The sequence below is a fragment of the Pseudopipra pipra genome, chromosome 1 (genome assembly GCF_036250125.1).
Source record: "Pseudopipra pipra isolate bDixPip1 chromosome 1, bDixPip1.hap1, whole genome shotgun sequence".
Lineage (NCBI taxonomy): Eukaryota > Metazoa > Chordata > Aves > Passeriformes > Pipridae > Pseudopipra > Pseudopipra pipra.
Window position 1 is genome coordinate 155,381,270 of NC_087549.1, and position 18,309 is coordinate 155,399,578.

General features: G+C 51.7%; 1 protein-coding gene across 1 annotated transcript in view; it reads left to right on the top strand.

Annotated features, from left to right (window-relative positions):
• The window catches only part of SMARCC1 (SWI/SNF related, matrix associated, actin dependent regulator of chromatin subfamily c member 1), a 62,180-nt gene that overhangs the window by 37,965 nt on the left and 5,906 nt on the right, over nt 1-18,309 (top strand). The window contains exons 22-26 of the mRNA XM_064647531.1: nt 2,099-2,154; nt 3,686-3,800; nt 4,865-5,019; nt 9,599-9,733; nt 13,997-14,255. Of these exons, the coding sequence (XP_064503601.1) occupies nt 2,099-2,154; nt 3,686-3,800; nt 4,865-5,019; nt 9,599-9,733; nt 13,997-14,255 (720 nt within the window). The remainder of the gene's footprint in view (nt 1-2,098; nt 2,155-3,685; nt 3,801-4,864; nt 5,020-9,598; nt 9,734-13,996; nt 14,256-18,309) is intronic.

Here is an 18,309-nt window from a genome sequence, read left to right on the forward strand (position 1 = left end):
CAGCCTCAAGGAGTCTGGAGTTCTGTGAGTTTTCTCCACCTCAGCAGCATCAGCCCCTTAACAGCTCTGCCCATACCCATGAACTGGTCTGGGAATTCACCCAGAGAAGCTGTGGCTGCCCCTGGATCCCTGGAAGTGCCCAAGGTCAGGCTGGACAGGGCTTGGAGCAACCTGGGCTAAGGGAAGGTGTCCCTGCCCATGGCAGGGGTGGCACTGGATGGGCTCTGAGGTCCCTTCCCACCCAATCCAGCCTGGAATTCTGCAGATGTGTCATGGTCAGAAAACAAACCCACCACCCAAAGCTGAGTTCAGAGTGGGAGGGGAGCAGGGGCAGGAGCTTCCCTGGCCTGTTCCACCTGGCTTGGAGCCTTGAGTGAGGCAGAACTTCAGCTCTTCTCCCCTTCTCCCTGGGGTTGGTTTAGGTTGCTTACACAGCTACAGACGTTTTTCTCTCAGTTACTCCATATCCCAACACCAGGAATGTTGGAAGCTCTTGGTGTTAGTGCTGAGCCCCCCCAGAATGAAAATTCTGGTGTTTCTGCACAGTGTTTGTGTGGTTTGAGCTCAGCACCTTCCCCTCCACCAACCCAGACACACTCAGACTGTTCTGCACTTTGTCCCCACTCTTTTTTCTTTTTGCTCGAGGATTGAATCCAACTTCCTCTGTCAATCCTTCTCTCCCACTTACTGGGAGGGATGATACTTTCAAGCCCAGTTTGGAATTCTGCTCCTAGGCTTGAAAGAGCTGTCTGACAAAATCTACTTGAGATTTTCCCTGTGACATTATGAGGTCACTAAATCTTAACTCTGAGATAAAACTTGGGAGGAACTGTGTCCCTAAATTGAATTATGGTGGCAGATAGTTCAGATTAGTAGGTTTATCATCCTAAAATAAGCCAAGAGGAAAAGCACTGTCGTTCAGTCAGACATTTTAGTCTGTTTTTCTTATATATAGAAGGGAGTTCTGTCAGAAATTCCCTGCAGGATCACTGCTATTGTTTTCCCTCAGTGTAGCCCACAGGAATTAGCAGGGAAATGGGGATTACTAAAAATGAACACCAGCAGCAGCTGATGTCTTCAGAAGCTTAGAGATGGATCAGGGGTTGTCACCACCAGTTCCACAGCGAGTCCAGGAGCTAAATAAGCTCCTTTAATGCCCTGGACATAAATTGTAACATCCTGGGCCAGGACTACAAGGTGGTGCTGACACTTCCCTCTTGTTCTTTCTTGCAGAGCTGGAATAAATTGGGATTTCTTGGACTTTGATCCAAGAAAATATGAGGAATAGCAGTGCATTACCCAGACACCTCCATGGTGTTCCCCATCAAAGGGCTCGTTGTCATCCCCTGATCTCAGAGCCCAACTGTCCTTATGGGGACATTGCAAATAAGTGTTTTAGAAAGCAATAACTTACTGAATGAGCCCAGGGCTGGCTCCAAGCCCTGCCCAGCCCTGAACTCTTGATGCCACTCCAGTGTTGAAAAATTATTTTGAAGTCTGTGTTGGACAACTCTGGTGTTTGCAGCACCTGCAAAAAGGGATTTAAACCTTCCCTGACCTGCAGCCTGTGCTGGTGCCTCGGGACAGACCCCCCTGGCAGCACCTCAGGGCTCCTGTGCTGAGGAGCAATTCCAGGGCTGGCAGCACTGGCACTGAGGATCATCACCCACCTGACAGCCATCCATGGGATCAAACTGTCTGTGTTGGGGAAAACATCTTCTGGTACTGTGACTGACCAATGGGAACTGTGTGGGACTGGAACTCTGCAGAGCAGGACAACCAGATGCTCTTTGTGCAGCTCAAGGGGGGGTTTCTCTCTGTGGGTGAACTGGGGGCTTCAGCAGAGCACTGGTAATTTAAACAAGCAACTTAATGTTGTGTCCTGGACTGAGCAGAAAACCCAGTTCTATTTAAATTTACAAGTAAACTTCATTTATAAACTAAAGCCAGTGTCATAAGCTTTGAGCCTTTCAGGAGTTTAGTGCTGTGGCTTTCTTGAAACCACTGTTAGAGACCAGAAAATCTGAGCTAACCCTGGAATAAATACTGAGTGATAATGGATCTTACAGCAATTCTGTTTCACTTCTTGTTTTCTCAGATGCAGCTGAAGAGGAAAAGATGGAAACAGAGGCAGAGGGGCAGCAGGCTGAGAAGGTGAGTGGGTCTGCACTGCTGCTGGAAAGAGACTTCTGGCACTGAAAACCTGAATCCTCGTGTTTTAGAGAGCCTGGGAAGGCAGGTGGGCATCATGTGCTGGTCAGTGTGTCCAAAGGGAACAGTCCTCAGCTCCACAGAGTGAATTCATCTCACACCAAAGCAATGAGATACGAGTGTGTGGATCCCTGGTCCTGAGCAGAAAGGGCGGACTGGGAGGAAATGTAAATGGGGTGGTATTGGAACTGGAGGAATGGGAGATTGAAGGAATGGGAGGTTGGGGGAATGGGAGGTTGGGGGAATGGGAGATTGAAGGAATGGGAGGTTGGAGGAATGGGAGGTTGGAGGAATGGGAGGTTGAAGGAATGGGAGGTTGGGGGAATGGGAGGTTGAAGGAATGGGAGGCTGAAGGAATGGGAGGTTGAAGGAATGGGAGGCTGAAGGAATGGGAGGCTGAAGGAATGGGAGGCTGAAGGAATGGGAGGCTGAAGGAATGGGAGGCTGAAGGAATGGGAGGTTGAAGGAATGGGAGGTTGAAGGAATGGGAGGCTGAAGGAATGGGAGGCTGAAGGAATGGGAGGCTGAAGGAATGGGAGGCTGAAGGAATGGGAGGCTGAAGGAATGGGAGGCTGAAGGAATGGGAGGCTGAAGGAATGGGAGGCTGAAGGAATGGGAGGCTGAAGGAATGGGAGGCTGAAGGAATGGGAGGTTGAAGGAATGGGAGGTTGAAGCTGCAGGAGGATGTTGGCCCGTTGTGGTTCATGACCTGCAGTGTGGTCTGAGGCAAGTGTCACTCTGAGCTCTTTGCTCTGGAAAAGTTTTTCTGGCAGATCCTTGACATATTCCCTTCCCATCAAGGCTTTCCAGGAAGTGGTGAATTGGGGATAGTCAGTGTTTTACCACCATTTGTGTCTGAGGTGCCTCCAGAGCTGCTCAGGGAAACTGTTCCTGGCAGGAGGTCTGGGCAGACCTTGGACACGGATGTGTGTTTGTGTTCTGATGCTGGGCATGATCCAGCCTGCCCATAAAGATCAGATATTTAGACATCAGTTATCATTACCAAATTAATTATCACTATCCTTCAGCCTGTTGATAATGCCTGCTAGCACACAGTTATTGAGGCTGATTAGTGCAGCCCTGGGGCTCCCTCTCACTGTTTCCAGGTAGTTCTGCTGCTGCCTCTCTGCCAGCCAGCTACACTTGGGGAGGTGTGTGGCAGACTCTCAGGGCTTGGAAAGCTGCATTATTCCCAGCCATTCCATGATTCCACCAGCTTAGTTCAGGATTTCTTGTACCTGCAGAGTAGCCCAGGTTGGCCTGGGTCACCAAACCTGACACACTCTGCCCAGTTTGGCATTTACTTTTATTCAGATTTGGGTTATGTTTGTCAAACTTGGCTTAAGTAGCAGCCAACCTTCACAGTTTAATCTCTTCCTTAATGGTAATGAATTAATTTGAAAACTATAAACGAGGTTAACAGGGAATGTCTTCTCTGTCTGACGTTCTCCGACCAATCTTTCATCCCATTTAGGTGGAAAACAAAGCAGAGGCTGAAACTGAGGAAGCAGAGAAAGTTCCAGAAGGAGAAAACGAGAGAAATGCAGAAAAAGAGCCTGAGGGGGAAGTGGCTGCAGAGCCCAAGTCAGGTAAGAGTTCCCAGCTGCTCCTCGAGCTGGGCTGGATTTACCAGCCTTCCCCAAGTGCTGGGACAGACCATAAACCCAACTGGAAATATTTCCTCGTGCACATCAGGCTCTTTCATGCTTCAGTGGAACTGAGCCTGGTTTAATTTCACTGCAGACTCGGGCTCTAAATCCTTCCTTGAGCTCACTGTAGAGCTCAGCTGAGCTTTCTGTGCAGGGACTGAGAGAGGGAGCTGCAGTAACAAAGTGCCTGGAGGGCACAGAAATGATTTTATTTTTGCCCATATTCCACAACATTTGATCATTTTGGATGCAAAGAAGTGGAACTGCTGGAATTGTTCAAGGCCAGGTTGGATGGGGCTTGGAGCAACCTGGGGCAGTGAAAGGTGTCCCTGCCCATGGCAGGGGGGTGGAATGGGGTGAGCCTTAAGGTCTTTTCCAACCCAAACCATTCCATGATTCTCTGTTCACTTCTACCCTTAAAAGTTAATATTTTAGCTCAGTTTCTCTGTGAAGTGATGCAGATGATTTTCACAGGCTGAGGAATAATGTTGTTTTCTACATGAACCCTCATTCTTGTTTATTTTTAACATGTTTCCCTTGTGCCTTGTGGAATCCTGGAATGGTTTGGGCTGGAAGGGACCTTAAAGCCCATCCAGTGCCACCCCCTGCCTTGGGCAAGGACACCTTCCACCAGCCCAGGTTGCTCCAGCCTGGCCTGGGACACTCCAGGGATGGGAATTCATTTATTGTCTTTTCCTGGCACTTAGATTCAGTTTTTTAGCACAGGTAGAACAGGGAGCATTTGGGTTTGGTGTAATGGTGGAGTTGATTTGGAAACACTGAGAGGAAGCTGATGGCAGCTGATGGACTGAGAGGATGGGAATGGAAAGTGTTTCAAGCTGTCCCCTGTGTTGGGTCAGATCCTCTCAGATGGGGTCCCTGTCAGGGTTTGGGGGGGAGCAGGGCTGTGACTGGGGATGGGCTCGTTACTGTGAGAGCCCTCCCCACCCTGAGGTGCTGCAGGCCAGGGCAGCACACAAACAGCCTGGGGGGATGTGTTGCAGAGGAGAAGGAGGCAGAGGAGAACAAGGAGAACGTTGATGGGAGCAAGGACAAAGAGAGCGAGGCCGGGAAGAAGAAGGTGGAGCACGAGATCTCGGAAGGGAACGTCGCCACAGCTGCAGCTGCTGCCCTGGCCTCTGCTGCCACCAAAGCCAAGGTTGGTTCTGGCCCAGCACCCCCTGCCTGGCCTTCCAGCTCCCTGAAATCCCTGCCTGAAGTGGCTCTTTGTTCCAGAGCTGAGTTCACATCCTAATCCCTGACACCTCCAAGGAGCACAAGTGCTGCCTTCTTTTCTTCTGCTTGAACCCCTGCGTGAGAGAACAGACAGTTCTAATTTAAGCAGCTGCTTTTATGGTTAAAAGTCGATGAACATCCCTAAGAAACAGCCCCAAAATGTGTTTGTTATTTCTTGGAAAGGCTTTTCTCTGCTGGGCAGGTCTGGCTGCGGTGCTGAGGGTGTTGGGCTGCTGAGAGAACCTTCTCTTGCCCTTCCTGCTGCTCTGGGGGCTCCACACAAACCCTGGCCCTGGGCTCTGTGAACACAGGGTGCTGTTCAGCTCTGGCCTTGCAGTTTTTACAGACAGCTTTAATGATTTGATTCCTTGTTAAGACGTCTGTTAAAAGCACCTCCTTGTCTTTCTCTCCCTGAACTTGTGTTTGTCTGTGGTCTCTAATGAGCTGTGTGTGAAGGAGGGTCCCATCTGACAGCTTTTCTTCACCCTGTAATTACTGATTGCTCATTGTCTCTCCTTTCCTTTTTGCAGGAACCACACTGCTCTCATTTCTCTTAGAGTATCTTTTTTTTTTTTCAAAATCTGTTTTCTCTTTACCAATTTCTGTGGATTCCAGTTTTAGTTGAGGGTTTTAATTGCTCTTGGACTCAGTGCCGTGTTCCATGTCCACCTCCTTTATAGACACCAAGGGCAGAGCATGGGTGCTGTGTCTTCCTGAGGGGTTTCCAGGATTTAATGAGGTGGTGTGTGTTGTATTGACTTTTGCACTCTGACCTCTGACTCTTCAAACTTTAACTTTAGACACTTTCCCCCACCTGCATCCCCCAGACTGAGGATGGTGGGTGATGTCAGGGCACAGTCCCTCCTTTTGAACCCGGGACATTGAGAATCTTTTAGTTGTTACCCTTCAAAACAGGTTCTAAAATCCCAGGTTTCAGCAAACTTGGAGTCCATTAAAATCCCAGATTGCAGGTGAGCCTGAGGTTCAGTGTTCTGGTGAAGTGCAGAGCCCAGACTGGCTCCCTCTTGCATCACTGTGTCGTCACCTGAACCTGAGAGGAGCTTGCAGTTCACCAGACTCACAGAAATTCTCAGCCAAGATGGAAAAAACCTGCTCATATATAAGGAGCCATGAAATTTAATGTCTGTTTTATGGAAGGAAATAAAGCTGAGCTCCTGTTTCCCTCCCTGGTGCTAACGAGCCCTGGAGGGAGCAGGGACCTGGCTGGTGGCAGTTTTCATTATGTTAATAATAATGGTTGGGGAGAATTTTAGCTTTGCATTACAGGAAATAATGGGTTGTAATTAGGATGTTGACACTTCAGAGGAGAATTCGGGTCCAACAGGGATTTCTCTTTCCACTCGCTTAAAAACCCAGGCAATAATAAAGCTTTTGGTGATCTGTGTCTTGTCTGAGGGAGTAATTAAATTCTTCCTCATAAACTCTAGTCCTGGTCACGTGAAAAGCTGTCACAAAGGTGTTTTCCTTGGGATTTTGTGTCAGAGGAATGTTGCAGTTGGCTTCTGAGGAGAGACGGGTTAGAGGCAGGATCTTGAGGTGGGTTTGTTTGTTTGTTTGTTTGGGGTTTTTGTCTTTTGGGATCAGTGGCTTCCCCAAGAAGTTGTGCTGTTTGAGAGGTGATCAGTGTGTGTGTCCAGGGGTGAGACTGTGTTACATACAGAGCAACAGTTTAAAGGGTGTTTTTGCAGGGTCTGGCTTCTGAACAAACAATATTAGAATTAAAGTCCCTTTTCCTCATTTCCCTCTCAGATTCCTAACCCAGTGTAAGCTGTTTTTTCCTTTCTCTCCAGTATCCCCTGATGGATCATGTCCTCTGCTGCTCTGAGCTCTGCTCCAGCTGGGCTGAACTGCAGAGCTCCTGCTGAGCTCCTGATCCATCCCTTCCACTGCCCCAAGGACTGATGTGGTCCCAGTTTGACCTGCAGCACTGATGCCATGACTGCCCTGAACTCCTGGCCTGGGGTAGCTGGCACTGAGCAGACCTTGCCTGGAGCCACTGATGCAAAGGGGCTCCAGGGAGCTGGAGAGGGACTGGGGATGGAGGGACAGGACACAGGGAATGGCTTCAAACTCCCAGAGGGCAGGGTTAGGTGGATATTGGGAAGGAATTCCTGGCTGGGAGGCTGGTGAGGCCCTGGCCCAGGTTTCCCAGAGAAGCTGTGGCTGCCCCTGGATCCCTGGAAGTGTCCAAGGCCAGGTTGGAGCACCCTGGGCTGGTGGGAGCTGTCCCTGCCCATGGCAGGGGGACTGGATGGTTCCTAAAGTCCTTCCAACCCAAAGCAGTCTGGGATTCTGGTTTACAGAATCATTTAGGTTGGAAAAGCCCTTTAAGGTCATTGCTCAGTGATGACTCAAGGCTGGAGCAGCGCTGGGTTTTTAATTTAAATCCCCATTGATTCTGTGTTACTGATTTTTCCTTGTGGTCTGTGCCCACGTGGGGCCCTGGGTGATGCCAGGCTGAGGAACAGCCTCTCTGGGCCTCTCCAGGAAAAACTCCATTGGCATTTCCTTTCTAATGTGTGTCTTGAGACCTGTCCTTTACCTAATCATGTGCTTTGCTGATTTGATGTTCATCTGGTTTCACTGTTAAAATTGCACGTGAGAAACGAGGCAAAACGACTGGCAGGAGACTCTGTACCAACCACAGGGCTGCTCTCGCTCTGGATTTTCATACAGAGGAGTTTATTTCACTGAACACTGTTATTTACATTAAGTTCTCTAGCCCTGCCAGCATTATTTCATTATTTCAAGTGTGTGCAGCACTTTGGTCGGTGTTTAGCTGAACAGCTGCTTGACTTTCACAGGGATGTGGTGTGGGATGAGCTTGGGATCACCCTGAATCTCTCAAACTGACTGAAAATTCACCTCAGTGAGAGTGTGAATGTTTATTATCCAGCTTCCCTGAAGCCTTGCTTTGTTGCTGGTGGGTCACAGATGTGTCACATGACACAACAGTATGGAGAAATTCTCTTTATAATTAGGATTACAGGGAGTTTTTGAATGCTGCTTTCCTCCAACTGTGTGTTTTCTCACAGTTCTGAGCCAGTTTGGGGCCCAGCTCAGTAAATATGAGTCTGTTTGCAGCTTGAGCTGGATAAAATCCAGCTTTTTCTTTTTTCCTTCTTCCCCTCAGCCCTCACCTCTGCCTTCTGCCAGCCCAGTCCTCCTTCCCCTCAGCCCTTGGATGTCAGTGAGGCTTGGCTGGGACACTGCCTGGAAACATCTGGGGCTGCAGAACCCCCAAGCAGCACAGGAGGGGGGTGTTTGCAGTGAATTTTCATTCTGAACGAGAGGTTTTTACCAAAAACTGGTGGAAGGCATCATTAACACACTTCTCACACTCTGAGAGTGTGAACACTTTTATAGGAGGTCTCATAAATATATAGACATATATAGATCTCCTGAATTATTTATGTCTAAGTGTGCATATATAAATGGGATAAAGCTAAACCCTTGCAAAGAATCAATTTGCCTTTAACCTGAGAAAAAGTTATTTTAGTGGCCAAGACATGCAAGAGTCCTCTCTGTGTTTTGGGGGTTGTTCCAGGGAACAGCCTCCTGTGAGTGCTTTGGGGGAGCTGTATGGACAACCCATGGAACAGCCATCTCCCTCATTCCCATTCCCACTGGAAGTGCTCCTGTGCCCAGTGCTGGGAAGGCTCTGAGGCAGAGCTGGATTGCTCCGAGCTCTGAGCATCCCCAGTACCTCTTGTGTTAAACCTGAACACCTATTTATTCCATTAAAAGCATAATAACCCTCCGGTTCCTGGTGTAGGATTGATAATTAATTCCCTGCTTTCTGTGCAGGAGTGGGATGGGATGGGCAGAGCTGGATGCAGGCAGAGCTGGACTGTCCTTCCCTTGGAACACTTCCCTCTGCCCACATTCCCAAACCAACCCTGGCAGAGCTGGACTGTTCCTTCCCTTGGAACACTTCCCTGTGCCCACATTCCCAAACCAACCCTGGCAGAGCTGGACTGTTCCTTCCCTTGGAACGCTTCCCTCTGCCCACGTTCCCCAGCCCAACCCTGTGTTCTCCCCCAGCCCAACCCTGTGTTCTCCCCCAGCCCAACCCTGTGTTCTCCCCCAGCCCAACCCTGTGTTCTCCCCCAGCCCAACCCTGTGTTCTCCCCCAGCCCAACCCTGTGTTCTCCCCCAGCCCAACCCTGTGTTCTCCCCCAGCCCAACCCTGTGTTCTCCCCCAGCCCAACCCTGTGTTCTCCCCCAGCCCAACCCTGTGTTCTCCCCCAGCCCAACCCCGTGTTCTCCCCCAGCCCAACCCTGTGTTCTCCCCCAGCCCAACCCTGTGTTCTCCCCCAGCCCAACCCTGTGTTCTCCCCCAGACCAACCCTGTGTTCTCCCCCAGACCAACCCTGTGTTCTCCCCCAGCCCAGCCCTGTGTTCTCCCCCAGCCCAACCCTGTGTTCTCCCCCAGCCCAACCCTGTGTTCTCCCCCAGCCCAACCCTGTGTTCTCCCCCAGCACCTGGCGGCCGTGGAGGAGAGGAAGATCAAGTCCCTGGTGGCCCTTTTGGTGGAAACCCAGATGAAGAAGCTGGAGATCAAACTGCGCCACTTTGAGGAGCTGGAGACCATCATGGACCGGGAGAAGGAGGCAGTAAGTGGGTTTGGGGGTTGGACCCCTGCAGGGATCCGTGGGTGCCAGTGGGAACCTGGGCATTCCGGCTCTGCCTCCCCCTGAGGGCTCTCTCTCTGCAGGTAAAACCCACAGCTGCCTCCACAGTGGCTTTTGAGCCGTGTCCCCCTTTATCCAGCACTGTCTCTGCCACAGGCCCCACTGGTGGTGCCAGGGATGTGCTCCCTAATCCCAGCTCCAGGCAGGGCTGTGGGGCTGAGCCTTTCTGTGCCCTTTGCACGTGGCTTCTGTCCCACAGCAGGGCAGCTCTTCCCTGCAAAGAGTGAATGGGTGGAAACTTTCCTTCCCCAGGGGGAGGGAGCAGCTCTGCCTTTCCTCCCAGGCCCAGCCCAGACCTGGTTCCAGCAGTGAAGTTCAGGTTTTTGGGGGGCATTCTCAGCAACCCGTGGGAAAGCCCTGGAAGGGGGATGTGGAGGGGAAGGAGGTGTGTTCAGGAGTAACAGCTTCAGTCTGTGATGGTGATGATGGGTTTGGCTGAGCTGGGAGGGCAGCAGCAGCTCCAGGAGAAGGGAGGAAGCAGCGAGGTCAGGACATGGAAGAGGTGCTGTCTGGGCTGTCAGCACTGGATTGCTCAGCAGGTCTGAGGGTTTGTGTCAGATACAGAGCAAGAGGCTTCCAGGGAAGTGATTCCTCTCCAGATACTTAACAGATGACTCAAAACTTGATTTTTATCAGTGATCACTTTTAATCCATTTTTTGTGTTGTGTAGCTGCCTCGTTCTTCTCAGAAGCCAGTTACTGTAGGTGGGTTGAAAATGTTGATTCATAATTCCAGGAATTTCCACACTTGCTCTTCTGTGTGAATTTAATGGAATTTACACCCTCATTTGGCATTATTGGCATCACAGACCATCTCAGGTTGGAGTCCAACTCCTCACCTCCCAAAACTAAACCATGTGACCAAGGGCATCACCCAGACACCCCTTGAATTCTGCCAGGTTGATGCCATGATCCCTGGGTCCCAGCCACCCTCTCCATGAAGAACCTCTTCCCAGTGCCCAGTCCAGAGTTCCCTGATAGAGTTTGACAAAGTGTGGTCTCCTCTTGGAGCAGGATGTCAGCAGGAGTTTCTGGATTGCTCCCCATCCTCCCCCGTTTCTGTCTGTGTTTGCCCCTGATTGGCAGCTCAGGAAATGGGCCCAACTCTTTGGGAAAGGTTCCCTGTGGATTCCTTTCTTTGGGGGATATATTCCATTAGTGACAGGGGGTGTTTTTCTCCATTCTGAGGCGTATGACATTTTCCTTTTTAGAAATGTGCATACAGATTTTCCCCTTGGCTTCCTGGTGGTTACAGTCGGTCTTTTCACCTGTCATTGTGGATATTTAGGGGAATAATTAAAGCAAAAAAACCTCTTTAGTGCTGCTGCACACTGTGAATGTGTCGTTACTGCTGCCCTGGCTTTTCCTGCAGGGAAGGTGCAGGGACTGTGAGTGTTGACAGGAATCAGTGCTGCTCTGGAGGGTGTTAAATTTAAGGCAAAACACATTTATTCAGCATTTAACTCAGTAATGTCAGTGCTGCCAGCTCTGGTTGTGTGAAACCAGGGGCCTGGTGGGGGAGCTTTGCTGACCCAGAATTTCTAATGGCACGTGAGAGCTTTGCTGGGTCTGTTCAGGGAGGTTGGAAAATCCCTCCCAGCCCATGGATCCCCCCTGTGCCCCATCCCCACCTTGTCCCCCAGCCCAGAGCACTGAGTGCCACAGCCAGGCCTTCCTGGGACACCTCCAGGGTGGGCACTCCAAACCTCCCTGGGCAGCCCCTGCCAGTGCCTGACCAACCTTTCCAGGGAGAAATTCCTCCTGTTGCACATTAGAACATTGTCAAGTGTAATATTCATAAATATCTACCTAAAATTTTGGCTGATTTCCTGAATGGTGTTGTGTGGAGAGATTCTACTCCCTAGAGGCTCCAGAGGAGACCACAGAGATGATTTGGGGTCTGGAGCATCTCCCTGATGAGCAGAGACTGCAGGAGCTGGGCCTGGTCAGTCTGGAGGAGAGAAGGTGAGAGGGGATCCATCAATCCACACAAACATCCCCCAGGGCTGCCAGGATGGTCCCACACTCTGCTCAGGTGCCCAGGGACAGGACGAGGAGCCATGGCCACAAACCAAACCACAGCAAGTTCCACCTCAACCCGAGGCAGAACTTCTCTCCACGAGGGTGGAGAGCCTGGAACAGCTGCCCAGGGAGGGTGTGGAGTCTCCTCTCTGGAGACATCCCAATCCCACCCGGACACGTCCCTGTGTCACCTGCTCAGGTGACCCTGCCTTGGCAGGGGGTTGGATGATCTCCAGGTGTCCTTTCCACCCCCAGCCATTCCCTGACTCTGTGCAGGTGACACACACAGATCTTTGAGGTGACACACACAGGTGTCACACACAGGTGACACACACAGGTGACACACACGGATCTTTGAGGTGTCACACACAGGTGTCACACACAGGTGACACACACAGATCTTTGAGGTGCCCAACATCACCCCTCCCTCATTCCTGCTGCAGGAATGGCTGAGCTGGGAGAGGTGGAGAGCAAATGCAAATTACTGATGGAGTTCCCCCCGAAAATGTGTTCCTGCCAGTCGTTTTAGTGCCACTCTGGGGGCACAACTGGGGGCTGTGCCCACAAATCCACGTCTGAGCTGGTGACAGAACCTGGTGCAGAACCAGCTGTTCAAACTCAGCTCAGTTTTAAGCCCAGCTCGTGTTATAACGTGTGTTTATGTGCCTTATTTTCCTCTCACCCTCTGTTTTTCCTCATCCTGAGCATAGGGAATGTGTAGAAAGGAAGTTTTCCCTGGTTTTCTTTACTACAAGGTGGATTTTCAGGCACTGGATGCTGTTTGGGGATCCTTGTAAAGGCTGTAGCAGGATGGGGTTCCACAAAGAGCAGAGCAGGGATTCAGAAAGGTATGAAAGGAGTAAAAAACTCTTGCCTGAGCCTTTGTTTGGGGTCATTTGCAGTAATTCCTCTGGGAGCTGCTGGACACCTCTGGAATGTTTCCCCACACGCCCCATTACTCCGGTGGGGTGGTTTTATCGAGTCCTTCCCCACCAAGCCTGAGAGTGGCCGAGGAGAAAGGAGGCATGGCAGCATGAATAATGCCATTGTCACCCCTGCAGGCAGCCCGGAGCCCCCAGCCAGGCCATGTTTTATTCATGAGCTCGGCCCATCTGGGGCTGCTCAATGCGGGCTCTGTGGTGCTCCTTCCCTTCCCAGCCCTGCCTTGGCAGCAGCCAGGCCCAGCACAAAGTGCTGGGGGAGCCTGGGGATTCTTGGAGAACTTGTGCTAGGTGAGAGTCTCCTTGGCAACCTGCTTTCCAGCTGGATTATGGATATACCTTCAAATGCTCATGAAATATTTGTAAACGAGTCACGCGGGGCGGGTTCCGAAGGGGACTGATGCAGGGATCTGTTAGTGGTTGTTAAATAAGTCACATATCACACACTGCCAGAGCCAGGACACTGAGCCAGCACACAAATGCTGAAATATTTTCTGTGGCTTTTTTGTATTTTTGTGGAATCCCACACTGGTTTGGGGTGGGAGGATCTTCAGGCTCAGCCAGTTCCACACCCTGGGCAGGGGCACCTTCCACCAGAGCAGGTTGCTCAGGGCTTGCTTACTCTCTGTGGCTTCATAATTAGTCAGAGTAGCCTATTTTATGGCAATTGGCCTAAATGACCTGAGTTTTTTTTTCATAATACTCTTAATGATGCAAATCACTGTTGTTCAGCTGTCACAAACTTCCTACACTTGAAGGTGTGGAGGGGGATCTGCCTGGAATCACTGAGCTCCTGCTGTTGCACACACGCTCTGCTTTGGTCTCACCCAGAAAATCTCTTGAATTCCCTGTTCTCCTTCATTCCAACATGCAGAAGACTGAGAGAACCCCCCCCCAGTTTCTCCTAGAGCTGTGTTAGGGCTGAATTCTCTGTGGTGGTCGCTGAGGAACCAGTTGTGTTGTGGTAACAGTTACAATAACCGGGAGATTGTAGGACAAAACAAGGTGAGTTCATCTGTTCCAGCTGGAAGATGGTCTGGAGCCTTCACCCAGACCAGCTGCAGGTATCAATAGGGTTGTCACTGGTGCTGATTTTGATTTTGGTGTGGGTGGAACGAGGTGAGCTCCACGGTCCCTTCCAGCCCAGCCGTTCTGTGTTCTGCACAAACATGCTGAAATGTCCCTTCTCAGCCTCCCTTTGCCTCTCCCCTGTCCCTGTGCAGCTGGAGCAGCAGAGGCAGCAGCTGCTGACGGAGCGGCAGAACTTCCACATGGAGCAGCTCAAGTACGCGGAGCTGAGGGCCCGGCAGCAGATGGAGCAGCAGCACAGCCAGAACCCCCAGCAGCCCCACCAGCACCCCAGCGGGCCTGGCATGAACCCCCTGGGGGCTGGGGCACACCCAGGGCTGCTGCCCCACCAGCAGCCCCCGCCCTACCCCATGATGCACCACCAGATGCCACCTCCTCACCCGCCCCAGCCAGGTAAGCGCTGCAGGGAGGGATTCCTGCAGGTAATCACTGTCTGGGATCTGAGCCCCGAGGGAGAGGTGCTGCCAGGTGTGCTGGGTGCTCTGTGTGCTGGGTTACAGTGCTGCTGCTGTCACACACAGACAGCTGGCTGCAAAGGGGAGCTGGGCTGCTTCTCACCTTCCTTTTGGAGCTTTTACCCCCGTTCCAGAGGTGTGGATGGAGTTTGGGGAGGAGGTTTCTTATGGATGGGTGTGAACCCCAAAAGCAGGGAAGGAGAGAGCCCCAGGCTCTCCCCAGCAGTGCCCAGTGCCAGAGTGGGGGGCAGTGGGCACAAACTAAACCATGGAAAATGCCATCTGGCCACAGGAAAACACTTGGGTTCCCTGTGAGGGTCGTCAGCCCTGGAGCAGATTGTCCAGCAGGGCTGGAAGTCCCAGTGCCTGGACACAGTCAGGCTCTAAAGTAAAGTAAAAAGGCAAAGCAACCCCTAAATATCACTTCAGACTATTTTAGGTTGTTTCTGTTTCCTTAGACTTGTTTTATACCTGGTGATCTGAGCAGAGGTGCTCCTTCAAAAACAATCATTCCCAAATTTTCCAGTTCATGGCACACCAAGCCATGGAGAAAAATTAAGGGCAAGGACTGGAACAAGAGGCAGAGGCAGGAAGCTCCTTAAGGAACTTCCTTTGCAGGACACCCAGCTGTGAGAGGTTCCTGTGTCCTCCTTGGATGTGTTTGGTGCCAGCTGGGAGTCACAGGACCGTGTTTGTCAGGGGGCACCTGGAAGTCTCTGATCCAGCCTCCTACTTGGAGCAGGACCAGTTGGATCCTGTGGCAAGGGACTTGTCCTCATGGGGGTTGGGTGTCTCCAGAGGTGGAGATACTCCTGATTCCAGAAGGTGGAGAGGTCAGGTGGGGATGTTGTTGAAATGGTAGTTTAAAATCAGCTGACACTGGCACGTAGTGACCTGGTGGTGTGAGTGGAGCACAGCCAAGGAGAAGAGCTGTTGTCAGTCCTCAGCTGCCTGACCAACCACTGCTCTGCAACAAGATCCCAGTGGTTATTAGCCAAAAATCTTGGGGAAGAATTTGCCTAGGCTACTGCTATTCCTTCTTTTATAAGGAATTTCTTCACAGAAAGGGTGGTGAGGCCTTGGCAGGGGCTGCCCAGGGAGGTTTGGAGTGCCCAACCCTGGAGGTGTCCCAGGAAGGCCTGGCTGTGGCACTCAGTGCTCTGGGCTGGGGACAAGGTGGGGGCATTGGGCACAGAGGGGATCCATGGGCTGGGAGGGCTTTTCCAGCCTCAGGGATCCTCTGAAGAAGCTGAAGAGTTTGGGGTATCATAATCAAAATAGGACATGGCAACAGGAAGCTACAGGAGGTTGAGTTTTCCTCTTGGGAAAAGCCCTGTGTGAAGGGTTTGGGTTGGGAAAGAGCAGAAGGGCACAGGAAAACAGCAGGATGGGCAGGTGACCAGGAAAATGGGAGGCACCTGATCCAGCTGGATGTCCACAGCAGGACAACTGGAGTCACTCAGCAGATGTTGTGATGTTAATTGGGCTAATTGGGCAGGACAGTGGGAGTTGTCTTGTGATGGAAATGCTCCAGTTCACTCTGGTTTTAAGGGTTGGTGAGTTCCTGACTTTGTTGTGGACAAAAAATGCTGAGACTGGTTGGAGCTGGTTTGGTTATTGCTGCAGCTGAACTGGGATGTGCTGAAATGCAGTCTGGTTTAGATTCCAGTAATATCACACCTCTGTGTGTCTGGTGGGGGGGGCAGCGACAACCCAGGGCTGCTCACGTGGCAGTGGAGGGAAGAAATAACCTGTGGAATGGAAAAAGGGGGAATTGAGAACAGATTTAAGGGGGGAACGGTGGCCTGTCATGGACAGCTCTCACTGACACGCTGCTGCAGAGCCTGGAGGTGGAACAGCATGAAATGCATTGTTGTATCCACTGGGGGACCAGGAAAACTCTGTTTCTAATACATTCACAGCCCTGGCTCACATCACACCTTATTAGTGCAGCCCCACCCAGGCTCTGCAGCCCCAGTACTCCCTCTCAGCGTGTCAGGGAGTGGGGGTCTGTGTTAATTAGTCAGTGCCTCTCTGCCTCACATTTGATTAAAACTGGTCAATAGATTGACTTTTCCACCAGCACCTCCCCTGATCGAGGGCAGCAGAGTGGTGGCTCTCAGAGTGCCAGCAGCACTCCTGGCTCCCACAGCAGTGAAGCCTCTGGTGCTGTCTCATCCCAGACACCTCCAGGAGTAGGACTGTCCCCTCCACCTGGCCTGGCAGTTTCCTGGATTGATACTTTTGTGAAGGGAAGAATTTGAGGCCCTTTCAGAGTTCGAAGCCAACCCCTCTGTGTCTGCAACCACATCCCAGCTGATCTTGCCTAGAGAGCAAAAGAGTCTTGTTTCCTTGAGTTCTGCAGTGGAAGTTTGTTGGGAATGCTTGGGAAGTCCACGGGTGCCGAAGCTCTTTGGCTGCACAGTGGAGTTGGTGTAACTTGAGGGCAGGGAGGGAAAATGGCCAAGTCCACCATTTCCTCAGGTTCAGCACCTGAACCCTGAGCCAGTCCTGGGAGCGGGATCTGTACCCTGGGGATCCTGGAGATCCTGCAGATCCTCACTCCCAGGGACCTGCTTTTCTCTTCAGGCAGCTCAAGATGCCCAGAGTTTGGCTTCCCTTGAGAAAAGTCTCAAGCTGTGCCAGGGGAGGGTCAGGTGGGACATCAGGAGGAATTTCTCCCTGGAAATAGTGGTCAGGCCTTGGCAGGGGCTGCCCAGGGAGGTTTGGAGTGCCCAGCCCTGGAGGTGTCCCAGGAAGGCCTGGCTGTGGCACTCAGTGCTCTGGGCTGGGGACAAGGTGGGCATCGGGCACAGGAGGGCTTTTTCCAACATCTGTGATTCTGGGAATCTGTGAACTCTTCATCCTCACAGGGCAAATCTCTGGAAATGTTCATTCCATGGAGGCATCTCCAGAAATCTCACTACCACACTGGCACTCTCAGCAGTAGCACTTCATGTACACCCCCCATATATACATTAAAAAATAATCCTTTATCTCATCATGTTGGTCGTGTTGAATTTGTGGGAAATCCCACAGAACTACTCCTGTGTTCTGCACAGTTTCCCTCCTCTGACATTTCTAGGGCAGTTGTGGTATTGTGGTGTATTTATTGTACTTGTGAGTCTTGGAGCATTACCAGTCCAATATTCTCCTGACAGACCTGTGCACACACAGCTCAGGAGCAATTTCTGCTGCTCAGCTGCTAATTTGGGATCCTTTGGAACAAACTGGGGAACTTCACCTCGTTGACCCCACACCTGTGAGTTCCCTCACTGTGGGTCTGCCCGTGGGGCTCCTGCAGCCTTGGTGGAGGTGCCAAAATGTGGAGAGCGTGGGGAGATCACAGAATCCCAGAATTGTTGGGGTTGGGACCTTAAAGCTCATCCAGTGCCACCCCCTGCCATGGGCAGGCACACCTCCCACTAGCCCAGGTTGCTCCAAGCCCTGTCCAGCCTGGCCTTGGACACTTCCAGGGATGAGGCAGCCACAGCTCCTCTGGGCAAAATCCATTCCAGGGCCTGCCCCCCCTCCCAGGGAGGAATTCCTTGGTGTGCAGCTTCCCAGTGCTTTTGGAAGAAGAAGGAGCCGTTTCTTTCCCCAAGGTCTCACCTTCTCCCCAGTCACAACCTGCTCCCTGAGGTGGCCAGTTCAGAGACCTCAGTGGTGAATCCCACAGAGTTGTTCCTCCTTCAGGGATGAAGTTGTGACTGGAGGTGTGGATGAGCTGCTTCCCTTTGGTCTGTGCAGCAGCTCTGGGAGAAGAAGTGCCCCGCTCAGAACCCCCCCAGCAGCTGAGCAGTGCCTGAGGAGCCCCGAGGGCCTGCCCAGCACAGCCCCAGGGCAGGCTGGCATGGAAATACCTGCACAGCTTCCTGCTCAGCTGCCTGGCTTCACTCCAGACTCTGCCTTGGTCCTCAGTGGTGTTTTCAAACAGGTTTGTGACCTCAATAAGCGCCAGGCAGAGTGGCTGTGGGTGCAGCAGAGCGTGA